Genomic DNA, 16782 nt, shown 5'->3' on the forward strand with positions numbered 1-16782 from the left:
GTTAAAAACAGAGGTCACATTTGTGTCACAACGACAAGTAGTTCACTTCCCTCCTACCTTCCTCTTATCTTCTCCTCTGTCTCTCATTAGTTACCAGAGTGTGGCTTCTATGGAATGTACGAGAAGATCCTGCTCTTTCGTCATGACCAAGGCTCAGAGAACATGCTGCAGCTGCTGCGCTCGGCTTCTCAGATCCAGGAAGGAGACCTGGTGGAGGCGGTTCTGTCAGGTGAGGGGGACATGTTCAGACGTCATTCTTTGTACAAAATTACATTTTTTTATTATCAATTTCAGAGTAAAGTCCAAACTAATATTTTGAGGTTTTGTGCTAAAGCAGAAGGTGTCGCTAAGTTCAGTTTTTGGTTTTTAAATTCTCCACAATCTCACCACTTGAGGCAGTGTTTACATGAGCTAAAATTGCTGATTTTCTCATTGGACATTGGACTGGTGTGGGAGATGGTGTGTGAGGGGAAAAAAGGGTTTAAAGCCTCCCCGCTGACTCCCAAACACACATGCACATTTCTGAAGCATATAATAACAGTTCCAAACCTATGTTGGCCTCTAAACAAAGAATATAAACAATAATTTGAATAAATGTCGATAATTTCCTGCAGCAGAATGAATCTAATCAGAGACGTATTCTGCTGAGGACCACAGGAGTGTGTGTGTGTGTGTGTGTGTGTGTGCAGTAAAGAGATTCAGAAATAACATACATGCACACCAACAGGGAGCGAGAGAGGCCAAAAATAAAAAGAAATGGAATAAAAATCCATAAAAAGATGTTTCCTAAATTACCCATCATGCTTTGCCAGGCCTGGTGGCCAACCAAACAAACACTTATTTCCATCTGCACTCAGTAAGAGGCTCTCATCGTCCAAAACATTTACAAAATAAACCCTAACAAGCCATTCATGACTGTATCTGTCAGACTAAAATTCATTTAGTCTGGCCAGAACCTCAGCTCCTGACCACCTTCATCTGACTGAAGATGGCTTCCTTCTGCAGGGGTTGTCTGCATATGCTGCTGCCACAGATCTCCACACCGGATGCAACCTTTCAAATTCATTAGGTCACCAAAAAAACAGACAGACAGTGGCGTCCCCTGGTGGTTTTGGTGTTTTGAACGTTGAGTCATTAGGGATTCTCCAGCTCTCATTTTCTTTTGCTTGGTCTCGTCAGCTTCAGCTACAGTGGAGGACTTTCAGATCCGTCCTCACTGTTTGTTTGTCCACTCGTACCGAGCGCCAGCCTTCTGTGACCACTGTGGCGAGATGTTGTGGGGTCTGGTACGACAGGGACTCAAATGTGAAGGTGAGTTTGATATCAGCAGTAGTCACGTGATTACTTCCTGTCATTTTTAAGCTTTGGCGGGTAAAAGATGGCAAACTTAAATTTGGCTTTGGCGGGTAAAAGATGGCAAACTTCAAACCTCAAATCGAGTGGTTAAAAAATGGATGAATTCACATACTGGTGATTTGCATGCCATCTACTGTTGCCTCTGAGCCTTAGCATGTGGCTCAAGTACATTTACTTTCAATGCCTCTGTGTCTGTGCTAAAGGTGGTTACCGACACAATCAATTGGTTTTGATTTAGGGAAGGTGACGACCCTCCACCAATGACGCCTGTTGATGGAGAGCTAAACATCTTCCTCCTGTGGTCTCTGTCTTTCCAGGCTGTGGTCTGAACTATCACAAGCGCTGTGCCTTTAAGATCCCAAATAATTGCAGCGGTGTGAGGCGCCGTCGACCGTCCAACGTGTCCCTGACAGGTGGACTAGTCAATTTTCGCCGCCCACTTTCTGGTGAACCCTCTCCACCTCATTACACTGACGATGCTTTACTGGTCAGTGAACAGTGAACCTCGTTACATTTTAAAGTAAATGTAAAGTCAACGTCACCTGATCACTGATTCCTCAGAGTCTGAGTACAAGCCAGAGTTCATTTAAACGTCACTTTCTTTACCTTCACGACTGAATACGTCAACACCAGTAATGATCCAATTCTTCTTTTTCTTTATCCAGTCTCCAGTCAGTCCCAACATGGAGGTAAGTCCTATCACGTCAACTTTAATCATCAAAATGATCTAAATAAATGATATTGTATATCACATAAAGGGTAGTGATCTCCCTCTTAACATTCTGCCGTCTGCTTTCTGATTTAATAATCCAGATTTAAAGGTCTTCACTAAGCTAGTGCCTAAAACCTGGGGGTTCTCAACAAACTCTCGGAGCATTTGATTTTTTTTGTTTGGCGCAAAATGCACAAACAACGAGGATCGTTTCACATTTCACGCCTGTTTTTATTGCTCCCAACAGAAGAACCAGATGGAGTACTTCCCCGGCAGAGAGCGCCGTTCCAGTTCCCAGTCCTACGTGGGTCGCCCTATAGAACTTGACAAAATCCTTCTGTCAAAGGTCAAAGTTCCTCACACCTTTCTAATCCACTCATACACCAGACCCACCGTCTGCCAGCACTGCAAGAAGCTGCTGAAAGGCCTCTTCAGGCAGGGCCTGCAGTGTAAAGGTGAACTTCTTTACTGATGATGGCATCATTTACATTAGGGCTTTGCAACTCTTCTAACCTGATGGGGAGAGGAGCAGGGAGCCCTACTATAAATATTCTGTAAAATAGTGAAAAGTTTGTTTTGACCTTGTTAAATGCAAAAAAAAAAAAAAACAGAAAAAACTTAAATAACTGTCTAATCGTATGACTTGCCCCGCCCCCTGTGGCACCTCTGGAAACACCACTAGAGTTCCTGAGCAGCTGTTGAAGTCTAACTTAAATGATATAATCTAGTATTTCATTTGTAAAATCATCTTTAAAGGTTCTGAATTTTTGGTATAATTCCAAAGGAGTTTGAAAAAAAAACATCACTCTTTTATGACATCACACCCTGGAATTGTAACTGACAGCTTGTGTATTCTGTTTTGTGGCAGATTGTAAATTTAACTGTCACAAACGATGTGCAGTCAAAGTGCCAAACAACTGCCTGGGAGAAGTTTCCAAAAATGGAGGTGTGTTTTTGAGCTGTTTTCACAGCATGGTCTTACTAACCGTAACACAAACACCAGGTCGGCTCGTGACATCGATGACATCTGTATCCTCTTCTTCTAGACCTCCTCAGTCCAGGGGCAGATTCTGATGTCATGATGGCCGACGGTTGCCTGGACGACCATGATGTGGACAGAGGAGGTCTGTTGGACGACATGGACGAAGCACTAACACCTGACGGAGGTCTGCTGCTGGAGACAAGTCCAAATGACCTCTGTGACCTCCATGATCCCGACCTGGACGAGTCCAACCGTGCCATCAGGTACCAGTCTTAAGTCTTCACACTGTCACACACACGTTAGAAAAGAAACGGGTTGTCAGGACATGCTCTGTATCGCCCCCTGCAGTCCATCAACCAGTAACAACATCCCTCTGATGAGAGTGGTCCAGTCTGTCAAACACACTAAGAGGAAGAGCAGCAACGTGATGAAGGAGGGATGGATGGTGCACTACACCAGCAAGGACACACTGGTACCTGTCTGTCTGGAACTGCTTGGAACTGTCTAGAACTGTTGGTCCTTTTTGCTGCTTTGTCTGTGTCCTATGTCTTTCTCCCATGTCCCAAGAATCTGTCTGTGCATCGACATAACCCCTCTCTATTGATATTTCTTAGTCCTTTCCCTCTGTCTGTCTCTCTGTCTCACCCTCTGTCTGTCTCTCTCTATCCCTCTCTTTCAGAGAAAGAGACACTACTGGCGTCTGGACAGTAAATGCATCACATTATTTCAGAGCGACACAGGAAATAAATATTACAAGGTAAGAGGAAATGACATCACTTGCTGTCTTTCCCTCTTTCTTATCTTTTGTTACCAACCTCTTGTCCTCTCCTCTCCTCTCCTCTCGTCCACCCCTCCCTCCTGCAGGAGATCCCCCTCTCAGAGATCTTGTCCCTTGAACCTGCTCAGAATGTCTCTCTTCTCCCTGATGGAGCCAATCCTCACTGTTTTGAAATCGCCACTGCGTCCCTGGTGTACTACGTGGGTGAGAACCTGCAGAGGGCGGAGTCGTCTGTGAGCAGCAGTTGTATTCTGGTGAGGTTTGCAGGAGACAGTAGAAGGTGACGCCATCTGCGGAGTGAGTCATTTTGTAAAATCAAGTTTAACATAGCGTTGGGCAATGACCAGGGGTGCACATAATTTTCTTTTTTTTCTTATTGAGCTACTCGGGTGAGTACCAGGAGATGATATTTGGTACTCACCCCATACATACTGTAGGTCTTAAGTAAAGTCCTCCTCGTTGTCTTCATCGCTGTCCTCTACTTCAACTTCCTGCATGGTAGATGATGTAGATGCTGCAAATTCACATCCGTGTCTTTGGGTTGAGTCTTCTATTGGCTGACTCCATCCACAGGTCAACTGTTGGCTCTGTGGTCTTCTTAGACAGGGTGACAGGGTGACCTGTGCATCAGGGCTGAGACAGATGAGATCTGAACTTTTGTCATACTCTATGAAAAGACTGTCAAGAAATCTCTTATTCTCTTCATCCCGAGCCTCTGAAGGTCTCACAACAGGGATTGTCCCAACCTGTTGCTGTAGTTTTGGCACCATGCTGTTGTACACACTCCCAGTCATCCAGACCTGCGTGGTGAAGACGCTTCTCTGTCCCTCTGTGGTGTCCTGCGTGGTTCAGTCAGCAGCCAGTTCAACCAGGCGGAAAAGTCCTGTCTACAGTCTCTGTTGCTGGACACAGTCCCTCTGACCAATCTCCAGCCAACTCAAACCTGGTACTCAACTGTTAGCAATGGTCTCCATCATCAGTGAAGGTGGAGTGTAGGTAGACAGGGAACATGTTCAGCTGTGTGTGGAGCTGTCCATCACACAGCTGCTTCTGTATTAACAATAGCTTGCTATTGCTCTTGCTCTTTTCAGCAGTTCTTGCACCACCATATGAGTGGATACATCTTGAAGGCATCTTTCAGAAAAACTCTTTTCTTCTCGGGCTGTTACTCATTTCTTTATCGGTGACGAAACGCCAAAGTAACTGTTGGATTTCTCTTCTGGATTCTACAATTTCTCCATCAGTCAGTTTACTCCATCACAATCACAAAAATAGTATAACTGCATCTGCAGTGGTGACCGTAGTGATGTTACGCATTAGTGATTTTAGCAGTGCGTGTGTCCTTGTGTACCAGTTATGTGCATCCCTGGGAATAACAGTGTTTGTGTTTCTGGTATTTTTCAGGTACTGTTCTTGGTTAGTTTTAGGCAGTTTGACTGTTTTTTTTTTTTGCTTTGGTTGTTGCCTTACTCTAAGTTATTCTTCCAAAGCCACCCTACTATAGCAGCTACTATGAATATAAGACCAGCTATATAACCAGCTAAGGCCAACCCATCATCTTCATGTAACTTCTTTTTAGAGATTTAACGATATATTTAATCTATATTTATTTGTTGATAAAAAAAAAATCTGTTCTGTTTCATGTTGGTTGCACAGCACCGACTTAAATGAGTTGAATGGTTTTCTTTTAAGTCAAAGTTAATATCCTTCTCTTCGTCCATCTTTTCATTGTACCTGTCTTGAAAGCACTTCATTGACTTTAGCAGAAACCGTCCATTCTGCCACTTAACACTACAGCCAATCACAGATAAGGACAAACAACTGGGCTGCGGATGAAGTTCTCATCTGTGATGTTTTGATTCGTCAATGTCATCCATCATCAATCGTCATCCTGAATGTTAGCTTCAGTTCATCTTCAGCATTTTTACCCAAGATTATCCATTCAGTCAGTGCAGTTATTGTGAGTTTGGTGTATTTTAATTGGCTGATTCCAGGTCAGTGGCATTGGCCAGGATGTGGCTCGGATGTGGGAGATGGCCATACAACATGCTCTGATGCCAGCTGTTTCCACAGGAATTTCCCACAGTTCCCACAACAGCGGACACAGTGAGTGAGACTCCAGCTCAGCTGATTCAGTGTCAGCCTTAAGCCCACTGTGCTCTTAGTGCCCCCTGCTGATTACAAGCATCCTCTCAGTAAAATATATGTCAGCAAATAAAATGTCAGTTACAGTTTTTTTTGCTTTAATAAAGAAAAGCAGCTATTTAATTTCTTACAGACAGGGAAGGGTTAACTGCTGCCTCATGTGGTCAGTTGGAGGTAAATCTAAATGAAACATTTCAAACAGCTGATTCAACTTACTTATGGAGGCAGCAGTGAATCACCTGCTTACTGTAATGTAATATTGCTGATTGTTGTAAATTAACTTTGGCGTGGGGCAAGAAATAATTCACAAAATTAGGCTAAGGCAGAACTATCTAATATATATATGTGTGTGTGTAAATATATATATATATATATATTTCAGGCTTGCTACTGGATCCAGATCAAAATTTTGGCTTGTATCGCTACATCTCTATCTGCTCATGGATCTTTGAACCTGTTAATGAAATGACAGATCCAGATCAAAATTTTGGCTTGTATCTCTACATCTCTATCTGCTCATGGAAAAAGGCTAATCTTACTATCTGCTTCAGAAATATTTTTAAATATGATTTGCTAGTTTATGAACAAATGTGACCCATGGTCTGGGCCGTACATTGCTGTGTGGGATGTGTGATGTTGTTAATTTAAATGTAAATCATTAGTTTTGTCTGTCATGCACAGAGGAAATTTCCATCAGTATCTCCGTGTCCAACTGTCAGATCCAAGAGAACGTGGTGAGCAAACACAAACACATCCTTATATACTCTCCTTTAACAACATTAAACTATCTAACTGTTTTTGTTTTTTGGGGTAATTGGTCATAGATACATATATATTTTTTGAATTAGAATCACAATATGTTATAGAAGCAAACATCTAATATTTAACAGCAACATTTGACAGTGTAAACTGAAATTTTACAACATGAGCAATAGAACAGTTTCAAATATGAATATGTATTACAATGCAATATATAATATAATATAATAGCACTAATAGTTATAATGGCAGTTTAATATAATGATATTATATAAAAAAATATAAAACTACAAAGATGCATGATAATATTATTAATGATGATTTATAGCTATAAAAAATACAATATATTACTTATTATTCTACAAAGTGTTTGGTATATGTTAATAAATGTTTTCTAGACTTAATATTTACTTTGTTTTTCTTGAAAGGCTTTTGCAGGAGCAAGGGTGACACCAATAATTTTATTTATAAAATAATCTTTTTTTGATTCTAAGAAAAACAAATTAAGTTAGTTATTTAGTTATTTTTGCCACCCTCAGACTGTAGATATGATAACATGGTTTAAAACAAGGGGAGTGAACATTTTATACTCAGGTTTGATTTTAGGTATTCAGGCATTTTGTGCTGATGGTTAGAGCCACAATAATGACCATTTCAAAGGCAAACGTCCTGAAGCCACACTAATTTCTGGCTGGGGTTAGCGTGAACGTAAACTTCAGCAGATATACAGAACACTGAGTCCCACTCCTGCACCTCGTCGTCTCTAAGGTGAGCATGTCGTCAAGCTCCTCAGATGGAGATTATTGTGATTACTCACTCAGCCAAATGGTTTCCATGGAGATGGATGGTAATGAGGCAGCGAGCTGGCAGAGTGGGGGGGTGGAGAGGGAGGGGGTCGGCATTTGATAATATTGTATTTCTGTCCTCTTCGCTATGAGGTGTGATATTAGGCTGTCAGCAGACGGCAAGGAAGAGGGAGAAGGCAATTGCAGACAAGTGAAGGAGAAAATATTTTGCACTTTTGGTGTCAAAGCTGTGGTAGATCAGTGACGCAGCAGCACCAGCCTCCGTGCCGGCGCTCAGCACACTCGCCAACAAAAAGAAAAAAGCACCTGATTGATGACTGCTTCAGCAGATGATGAATTGATTAGGTTTACGTCATTGTTGAACCCACTTTCTTTCAAACTGCCTAGAGCTGCTCCACCAACGAACGTTCATGACATTTTCAAAGTTACTTAATTATGGCCTGAGCAGTAAGGTTTCTACTCCTGGTAAAATATCAACATTCCAGTTGCCTGAACAGGAAACAATAATATACTATACATGTTACACCTACATTTCAGTAAGAAGTTCCAAAACTCCAGTACAAGCATAACACATGATGACTTATATCCTGTGGAGTCAACAGGATTGAACATTATCTGCTAATTAAATTAAGATGCTGATAATAGTTCATAAAAAAATAATGAATTCAGTGAGACTAATTGAGCTTTGAACTGCTGGGAGACAACAAAGATTTGTTGCGCTGAGTGTGATGTCTCCTGACAACTCACATTTACATCCACATTTATACCTCACATCACTGCCTACGGTTAAGACCAGATATTTAGGTTGCCTTTAATTAAAATGTTAGCAAGATATTTAACAGTGTCTGCCTCCTGAGAGCAGTGTGTGAAAAAAGTTATTTGAAAATTTTAAAAACTTACATTAACTCCTTAAAACCAGATTATGGATCCCTAAGAAGGTGCTGCAGCTGCAATTCACCCTGTGGAAGATTTAATGGCACACAAAAATAAACATAAGGGTTAGTCAAAAGGTTCTAAAAAGAATTAGAAAACTAAGCTTACTTATGGAAAAAAGGTGAATCTACTTCTCTTTATTTCCATTTTAGTCTAGGCTCTTCTGCAAAGGTGCTTCCATCAGAGAATTCTTGTCAAAGCACTGAAATTCAGTTCATTTCTAAAGTTCTTTCTGTTTGAGAAGAAGAAAGAAAAACTCATGGAGATAGATAATTTGTTAAATTGTTTGTTTGTTTGTTTGTTTTTTAGGACATTAACTCTGTGTATCAGATTTTCCCTGATGATGTCCTTGGTTCTGGACAGTTTGGAATTGTTTATGGAGGTGAGACACCACCGTTTGTGCACAGAGTTTGAATGAAGTGCTAACAACACAGGTCATCACTGTGCTCTCTCATGGCCCCAATCCTAAATATACTGCCAGAGTTACGCAGAGTTAAACATCAAGGTTTAGCTTTAAATAAATATCTTATTCAATCAAGAATTATCACAGCTAACCACTGTGCGTCCACCAGTCATTTTCCACAGAAGTAGCAAACAACACAGAGTACAAAGTTAGTCATAGATTCAACCACAAATAAAATCACAGGCCGGCAATGCTTGGTCAAATCACAGTATATAGCATAGTACAAAGTTAGCTACACGGCTACATAGAAAGCTAAATAGCAAGTACTCACCCAAATGTTTGGAGCCTCTTGATTAGTGCTAACAACACGGCCAACCCAAAGGCTAACAATAATGCTATTGCTGCTTCCGTTTGCATTGTGTGTTGGTAACTGGTTAAACAGGACCTTATGTTTGTTGGTAGAGTGGAGGGTGAGGATGTGGGTGATTCTCTTGTTGTCACTTCTACATGTTACTGTGCTAACTTGTAAAGGGAAAACTCTTTTACAAATAATTTAACAGTGCAAAGCACAGTATTAACAACACGGCTAACTATATAGCTAACAGCTGAATTAACTGTAAAAATTGTCAGTTATAGCAACACACTAAGGAAGCTGTTTTTTCATTCAGGTGTTACAGGAATGTTGAATTTTGTGTGTCGAGTATGTGTGATTGTGACAAATTCAACTTTTGTTTTTCTAACTGATTTTATGGGATAATGACACACAAACATTTTTCCTAAGGCAAACACAGGAAGTCTGGCCGGGATGTTGCCATCAAGATCATTGACAAACTTCGCTTCCCCACTAAACAGGAGAGTCAGCTGCGCAACGAGGTGGCTATCCTGCAGGTACACAAAATACACATACCTGCACACACATACGTAGTCACAGTTGTGCAGCTCAACAACCTGGCGGCTTGAGTGAGACTTCCTGTCGAGAACGACGCCATTATCTTGGCAACGCTGTGGGGGTGTGACATCCATGAAGTATCTCAGCGTTGCTCAAACTACAGAAGCTGCTGCTGAGAGAACACACACAAAAAAAACATACACCTACACCTTCGATCGACTTCAGCAACAGTAGTCTGCCAGAAGTCTACCAACAGGAAGCTGTATTTGTAAGCTGCTCTTTCCTCTCTTCTGAAGTCCTTAGAGGAAATCATCTTTTTTTAGCTGACAGGCAGACAGTGTGCTGTGTTAATGCATTGTCTTGCAACAATGTTTAAGCCATTTATTTAAAAATAAAACTACAAAATTATGTTTTTAATACACCCTTTGGGAATGGAGTTTATCAATCAAACTGACATTCTACCATATACATAATAAATTAATTAATAAATTCATCCTTTTATTACCTTAGAGTCTACACCATCCAGGCGTGGTAAACCTGGACTGCATGTTCGAGACCCCGGAGCGAGTGTTTGTGGTCATGGAGAAACTCCACGGAGACATGTTGGAAATGATTCTGTCCAGTGAGAAGGGACGGCTGCCAGAGAGGATCACAAAGTTCCTTGTCACACAGGTGCACACAACACAAAGCCAGGAACTGTTTTCCCACCGCACCACCTTTCTCTAATCTTTGTTTCTTTAACGCCCTGTTGTGTTTTGGTGTCTTGATTTCAGATTCTGGTGGCTCTGCGTCATCTTCACTTCAAGAACATTGTCCACTGTGACCTGAAACCGGAAAATGTCTTGCTAGCGTCTGCAGACTCATTTCCACAGGTAAACTGGTTCCTAGTTTTAGCAGACTCCATAGCACAGAGCTAACCAACATTCTAGCTGCAAAGCTAACTACATTGAAAATGTGCTGGAAGTTAATCACTAAGCTAACCAAAACATCTGACAACAGCTTATCTGAGAAAGGCCCCAACTCCCGAGCTAACAACCAAAGTTAATCACAATGCTAATGTTCAGAGCTAATTACAGAACCAGAAATCGTACCTAAACCCCAGTTGTTGCTAACATCAAGCCTAGCTACAGAGCTAACCACAGTAGGTTTCAACACATTTAACAACAACCTCCCTGTTCCCGTCAGGTAAAACTTTGTGACTTTGGTTTTGCACGGATCATTGGTGAGAAGTCATTCAGACGATCAGTAGTTGGCACACCAGCGTATTTGGCCCCAGAAGTTCTCAGGAACAAAGGCTACAACCGATCTCTGGACATGTGGTCTGTAGGTGTCATCATCTACGTCAGGTAGGTTCTATTACATACATCTTAACAAATAAATACAATAAAAATGTTAACTTTTTTCATTAAAAGTTCCTGAAGTCATGTATCATGTGCTTCAGTCTCAGTGGGACTTTCCCTTTCAACGAAGACGAAGACATTAACGATCAAATCCAGAACGCTGCCTTCATGTACCCTCCTCACCCCTGGAAGAAAATCTCTCAGGAAGGTTGGTAAAGTCCTTAGCCCAATTAAAGTGACTCAAAGCAAGGAAAGTGCAATCCCAAAAACTGGCGCTCTTTCAGTTGATCCAATACCAAATAAGTACATGCCCAGTATTGCCAATATCACAAATACTGATGCCAATACCAATCATTATTACTCGTTAAAGGAGCAGTTTAGTTAATTATCACAAGGGGGCACTGGATGCATAGACATAAAAACAAACAAGCATTTACGTAAACTCACCTCAACACCAAGGATAATTTCAGAGTGAAAGATTAGGCAAATACCCAATCTGAAGGCCTGGATAAAAATAAAGCTAAAAGGTAACATACCAAAGTTAGTTTAAACAAGTCGTTAAACTTAAAATAGGACAAGATAGCTCAGGTTATTCTATCACAACATACCAAAGTTAGTTTAAACAAGTCTTTAAACTTAAAATAGGACAAGATATTATTGATATATGTTATTCTATCAATAGGTAAAAACATGAACTTTAATAAAGATAAATAGGAATAAATTAGGCTAGCCTATAAAAGCAGAGGATAAACCTGAGACACAGACTAACATCTCAAAATAACCCCTGGCAGACAGAAGTATCTGTCTGAGACAACGAGGAGGCAGTGGAGTGCTTGAGTCAGATGGTTCAAATCCGTCCGTGGTCGGCAGGAGAATTCCTGTGAGCAGGATGAGGCGTACGTTTTCAGAGAGGATGACGACAGCATGAGTCACTGTGGGCAGCAAAATGAAAAGAGTGAGTGGATGGAGTCAGAATACAGAACATGAGGGAAGATGTTGACACTTTATTTTCATTGCGATGACTCAGTCCAGTTATTCATGTATTTTTATCTGTGTATTTTTACACTCATTTATTTAAATTTGGACTTTGTACATTAAAGTAGTTCGTTTTTTTACATGTTTTCAGTCAATTACTGGCTAACTTTTACCGTCTTTGGCTAGGGTATTTGGATTTTCCAGTAGTAATTATCTATTGTAAGATAAATATTTTTCCTTACATTAGGTAACTTTTATGGGAACAAAATACAACAACTTTTCACAAACATTTTAAACCACGAACACTCAAGCACTTTCAATGATTTCCAGACCAAATATTTGGAATGGGAGCCTGCAACGGTAGATTTTCTGTGAGCAGCAGTTTTCCTCCTTTGAGAAGGCAGGGGAAAAAACTGGGGCTTCTCAGATAAAGGTGGGTCATGTGATCGGCGTCTGAGAGATGAACACTGGAGATCGTTTCAGACTCAGACAGACATGTTCTAGAGGACACAGTAGAGGTAGAGTGGCTCTATTCATCTGCTGGTCCATTCATGTGCATAATGCCAACTGATGGAGGGCCCCCATAGACCTGAGGGGCCCTCGGGGTCCCTTAGCTGTTCAAACCACTGACCCCTGAAGAAATGTTAACATCATGTTAGCTTTGCTCATTAGCCTCGACTGGCCTATCACCACAGGGGTCCAGCGGGAGTTAAGGGGGCAGGGTCAACCTGACATCCCGTTTTTCTTCATTACTCCACAACAAAGTTTCTTCCTCTCTCACCTCCTCTTCCTGCTTCCTTTATCTGTATTCCCTTTATTCTTCCTTTGTCATTCATCCCCAACAGCCATCGACCTGATCAACAACCTGCTGCAGGTGAAGATGAGGAAGAGGTACAGCGTGGACAAGACCCTCAGTCACCCATGGTTACAGGTAGAGATTTGGATTTAAAATTTGGAACATAAAAACAGACCATAAAGGTCTGGTCTTGAGACGTTTACCGTAGTTTAAGTCCATGGGGGAAACCAGTGATTTCAGTTACAACAGTCTTCAATCTACTGCTTAGTGGTGGGATACTATTACAAAACGTAGCGAGGTAATTAAAGATATTGTAATTACTTTATTGCATTTTTGTAATTTTATGAAATATTAGTATCTTTTTGGGCTCTGAACACTGTCTTCTTTTGTGACACCGTTTGTCTGTACCAGGATTGTGGAAGTGAGATAGCTCTGGTGCTCACAGCTAAAGGTTTTTTAATGTGGCTACTGAATCTGTTAACATACAGCACATTTGCTGGCCTTGATTTAAACAACTGTTTTTTAGAGAATGTTTCATGGCAGTTAGGTTTGAAATTTCTCTTCTTTTACCCCAAAAGCTGCATAAGTTAACCATCGTTTGACCTTTTTAGGATTATCAAATGTGGCTGGACCTCAGGAACCTCGAGACCCGCATGGGCGAGCGTTATATCACCCACGAGAGTGACGACCTGCGTTGGCACCACCATGCTCAGCTGACCGGCCTTGACTACCCTCTTAATCCTCATGGTGGCGAAATAGGACACGGAGTTGAGCGCTACCAGGAGCAGGAGGAGCTGGAGACCCTGAGTGAGAGGGTCAGTGACCTGTGAGAAGATAAAACAAAGACAAACACAAAAATCACAATATGCTCAAACCAGTGTTGTACTTAAAAAGACAGCAGATGATGAATTCTTTTAGCCATAGACAATCAAAATACACACCCAGGTTGTGCCTCCAATCAACACCCCTCTGTCCATTTGACCTTCTGCTTTGACAATAATGGCATAAACCAGCCCAATGTTGAAAACTGAAAAGAGTCAGATTATTATCGATGCTGTGAACTATAGAAAAGAAAACACACTGCAGCTAATTTCATGTGACATTTTCAATAACTCAAGAGTTCAAATGAAAAGTACAATGAAAATTGTATTTATTTTTAGCCTTGTGCTGTCACATTGTCACATTATTATATTTTCATTTTTTATTATAGCATAAGTAGTAATTGCTTTAATTTGAGCTGCAACATAAATAACAACATCATCTGCATGTAATGATATCAGTTCCAATTAAGCTGCCTTGGGTTAAATGTGCTGCATTGGGTTAAATGAAACACAGAGAGTGTTTTAAAGTCATACTGCAGTGTTTGTGTTCATCCAATGGTTGGAAATGTTTCTTGGACTTTAGTAGAAGCTGCACAGAAATGTTTGTCTTTATAAACTGTGCGTGCATGAGTAAACGTGATTCTCAACGATCAAACTAAAGTTTTAAAGCTAAACCAAGTTGGTATGAAAAGAAACAGGTTACAGGTGCTTTTGGAATTAATTTTAAAAATGGATTTGAATGGAACTGTAAATGTGCATGTGTGTGTGTGTGTGTGTGTGTGTCTGTGATCAATATTCCTGGCCTCTAAATGTTAGACTTAGCTTTTTGGCTGGTACATTTAGACAATGGTTCCTACAAACACGGAGATGAAAATGATGATAAAAGACAAAAAGCACACCTTACAATGTCAAGTGTTGTGGGCTTCACACTCAGAATAAGTGAACAGTTGAAAAACACCAAAGTCCATTATCTTGAACAATAAATGTTCTGTGTTTGTAGTTTATTCATTATGGGTTGGAAAATATTTGTCACTGTATTCTGCTTTTATTTATGTTTACACAACAGCCTTCAATTTCAGTTTTTTTTTTTTTCAGGTGAACTCTAACATTTCATTTTTCTGTTGCACATTAACATTAACTGACAAAACATAATTTGACACTGTGTAAATTAACAACAGCCAAAAGGCTAATTTGTGGAAATGAAAACACTTCAAATTATGGAATCAAAGAGTGGAGTTTTACGATAAGCTCCGACCTCAGACCTTTTCAATCAATTCCTACAGACAAAGTCAATGTGTCGGAGATGACCCACAGCTGATGTGTTACGGAGCAGAAATGACTTTTTGACTCACTCTCATATCTCGTTGGTCCTTTGGAACCTGCCAAGAGCAGGGTCTCCAGGAGGTTTATCAGCAGGAGCTATGGGGAGATCATCAGGGCTTCACCTGTTTGTAGGAGGACAATAAATAAGAAAGGTCATCAGGAGACTCATATGCAGGTTTATCAGTCTTATATTTATATTTATAAATTTATATTTACTTGTGACAAAGCTCTCGACTGAGTTTCTCTTACTGTCTAAGCTCAAATAAGATCAGTTAGGGTTCTTTGTTCTCAGGTCTAGAGTCCAAAATATTTTTATATATGGTTGTCATCCCTGTTCCATATCCCATTCGTATCTATATATATATATATATATATATATATATATGGGGGGAGGGAGAGATTTATCGCATTATATGCAAAATATAAAAAAGTAGTTTATTAGCACACATATTTCCGTATACTACATGGACATATAAAAACGTTCTAAACATAAAGTAAGCTGGGTTTGTTTTGGTTTTTTTTTACAGCAGTTTAAATACTTTTACAAATCTCACCTTCAAATTCCAAATCAAATATAGCATTGAAGCTAAATGTACCACTGTCATTAGCATTAGCATAGTTTGTTACAGAAAAACGCCAGTTACCCTGAGAGTCCAGCGCCACCGTCACAAATCAAAACAAAATATAAAAAGGCTGTGAGTTGTAGGTGTAGAGTCTGGACAGTTGTGGTGAAATAGAAGAAGCTGTGGTCACAACATCAGCAGCAACGGTTCCAGTAACTGCGTTAGCATATTCACCAGCGCTGTGTGTATGAAACACAAGTGCAACAGCAGACACACGTCACAGGCCGCCGTGGTTGAAGAGATCGTGTAGACAGAAGCCGACCAATCATTAGCATCTACTGCTAACGAACGTTCAAACATTTTAGATTAATGTGCGATAAAATATGTGTCGCTCTTTATTTATACGTTAACACGCTAATACTGCGTTAAAATACCCAACCCATATATAGCATCCATCCATTTTCGTCCGCTTACCCGTTACCGGGTCGCGGGGGCAGCAGTCTCTATGACCACCACTCAAATCACACTGCACCGCACCAACCCCCCTGAACCTTCCTGGTGGTGAGTCCACTGCACTGGTACCAACCACTGTGACCGGGATTCGATCTTGCCCAGGAGGTGAACCCACCACCTGGGTTTCCATACCAATGACAGAGACGTTGCACTCGGCCAAAGCGCCACACACACACTAATGTGTGTATATATAAATAAATAAATAAATAAATATATATATATATATATATATATATAGTAGGGCTGTTAAAATTAACATGTTAATCACATTAATTAATTTGTGAGGAATAGTCTTGTTAAAAGGCTGAACGCGTGGGCCGTATGACGCACTCAACTGTATATCACCCTAATTCCACCGTCCATTCCGTTAGCGTAGCTCTAATACAAGGGCCATTTACATGTAATTATTCACACGCTGTAGGAGCTAAAAATACCATCTCATCCAGCAGAGGCTTCAACGTCTACTCAGACTAACCTCACTGAGCGCAGGACGGTAAAAAGTCTACGAAAAGACAAGTTGAAACAAGCGTGAAACACACATCCACCTGCTGTCATGTGTCTTTCCTCGGTAAATGCGTTTGGAATCATTAGGTATAATAATTACTTTGAATATCCATGAGTAAGCCACAATTATACTATGACTCTTTCTGCTTAAGTTAATTTAGATTGATTATTAAATCAGTTTTAG

At 40.6% G+C, this 16782-nt stretch overlaps 1 protein-coding gene and 3 long non-coding RNA genes across 5 annotated transcripts in view; 1 reads left to right on the plus strand and 3 right to left on the minus strand.

Moving 5' to 3' along the window:
* The window catches only part of prkd1 (protein kinase D1), a 21493-nt gene extending 7671 nt beyond the window's left edge, over positions 1 to 13822 (plus strand). Inside the window, exons 2-21 of the mRNA XM_008314826.3 lie at positions 91 to 229; positions 1180 to 1311; positions 1674 to 1843; positions 2022 to 2045; positions 2316 to 2523; positions 2937 to 3014; positions 3115 to 3313; positions 3399 to 3522; positions 3730 to 3807; positions 3915 to 4082; positions 5823 to 5934; positions 6655 to 6707; positions 8781 to 8853; positions 9656 to 9762; positions 10274 to 10435; positions 10537 to 10635; positions 10949 to 11109; positions 11205 to 11311; positions 12924 to 13009; positions 13486 to 13822. Of these exons, the coding sequence (XP_008313048.2) occupies positions 91 to 229; positions 1180 to 1311; positions 1674 to 1843; positions 2022 to 2045; positions 2316 to 2523; positions 2937 to 3014; positions 3115 to 3313; positions 3399 to 3522; positions 3730 to 3807; positions 3915 to 4082; positions 5823 to 5934; positions 6655 to 6707; positions 8781 to 8853; positions 9656 to 9762; positions 10274 to 10435; positions 10537 to 10635; positions 10949 to 11109; positions 11205 to 11311; positions 12924 to 13009; positions 13486 to 13704 (2499 nt within the window). The 3' untranslated portion in view covers positions 13705 to 13822. The remainder of the gene's footprint in view (positions 1 to 90; positions 230 to 1179; positions 1312 to 1673; positions 1844 to 2021; positions 2046 to 2315; positions 2524 to 2936; positions 3015 to 3114; positions 3314 to 3398; positions 3523 to 3729; positions 3808 to 3914; positions 4083 to 5822; positions 5935 to 6654; positions 6708 to 8780; positions 8854 to 9655; positions 9763 to 10273; positions 10436 to 10536; positions 10636 to 10948; positions 11110 to 11204; positions 11312 to 12923; positions 13010 to 13485) is intronic.
* Positions 143 to 3944, minus strand: LOC112487141 (uncharacterized). The gene is made up of 3 exons (XR_003049950.1): positions 3866 to 3944; positions 3055 to 3335; positions 143 to 222 (listed from the first exon to the last, which is right to left on the minus strand). It is a non-coding gene; the product is annotated as an uncharacterized LOC112487141 (long non-coding RNA).
* Positions 4018 to 10611, minus strand: LOC103382137 (uncharacterized). Of its 2 annotated transcripts, none has more exons than XR_003049942.1 (6): positions 10480 to 10611; positions 10269 to 10399; positions 9782 to 9935; positions 8439 to 8497; positions 4250 to 6002; positions 4018 to 4118 (listed from the first exon to the last, which is right to left on the minus strand). It is a non-coding gene; the product is annotated as an uncharacterized LOC103382137 (long non-coding RNA). The 2 variants fall into 2 exon arrangements; XR_001760611.2 differs by having other exon boundaries at positions 4048 to 4118; positions 4261 to 6002.
* On the minus strand, positions 13563 to 16234 carry LOC103382157 (uncharacterized). Its single transcript, XR_521883.3, has 4 exons — positions 15663 to 16234; positions 15048 to 15140; positions 13816 to 13901; positions 13563 to 13698 (listed from the first exon to the last, which is right to left on the minus strand). It is a non-coding gene; the product is annotated as an uncharacterized LOC103382157 (long non-coding RNA).
* Between the last annotated feature and the right edge of the window lie 548 nt (positions 16235 to 16782).

Source organism: Cynoglossus semilaevis, chromosome 1, assembly GCF_000523025.1.
Source record: "Cynoglossus semilaevis isolate Cse_v1.0 chromosome 1, Cse_v1.0, whole genome shotgun sequence".
NCBI lineage: Eukaryota > Metazoa > Chordata > Actinopteri > Pleuronectiformes > Cynoglossidae > Cynoglossus > Cynoglossus semilaevis.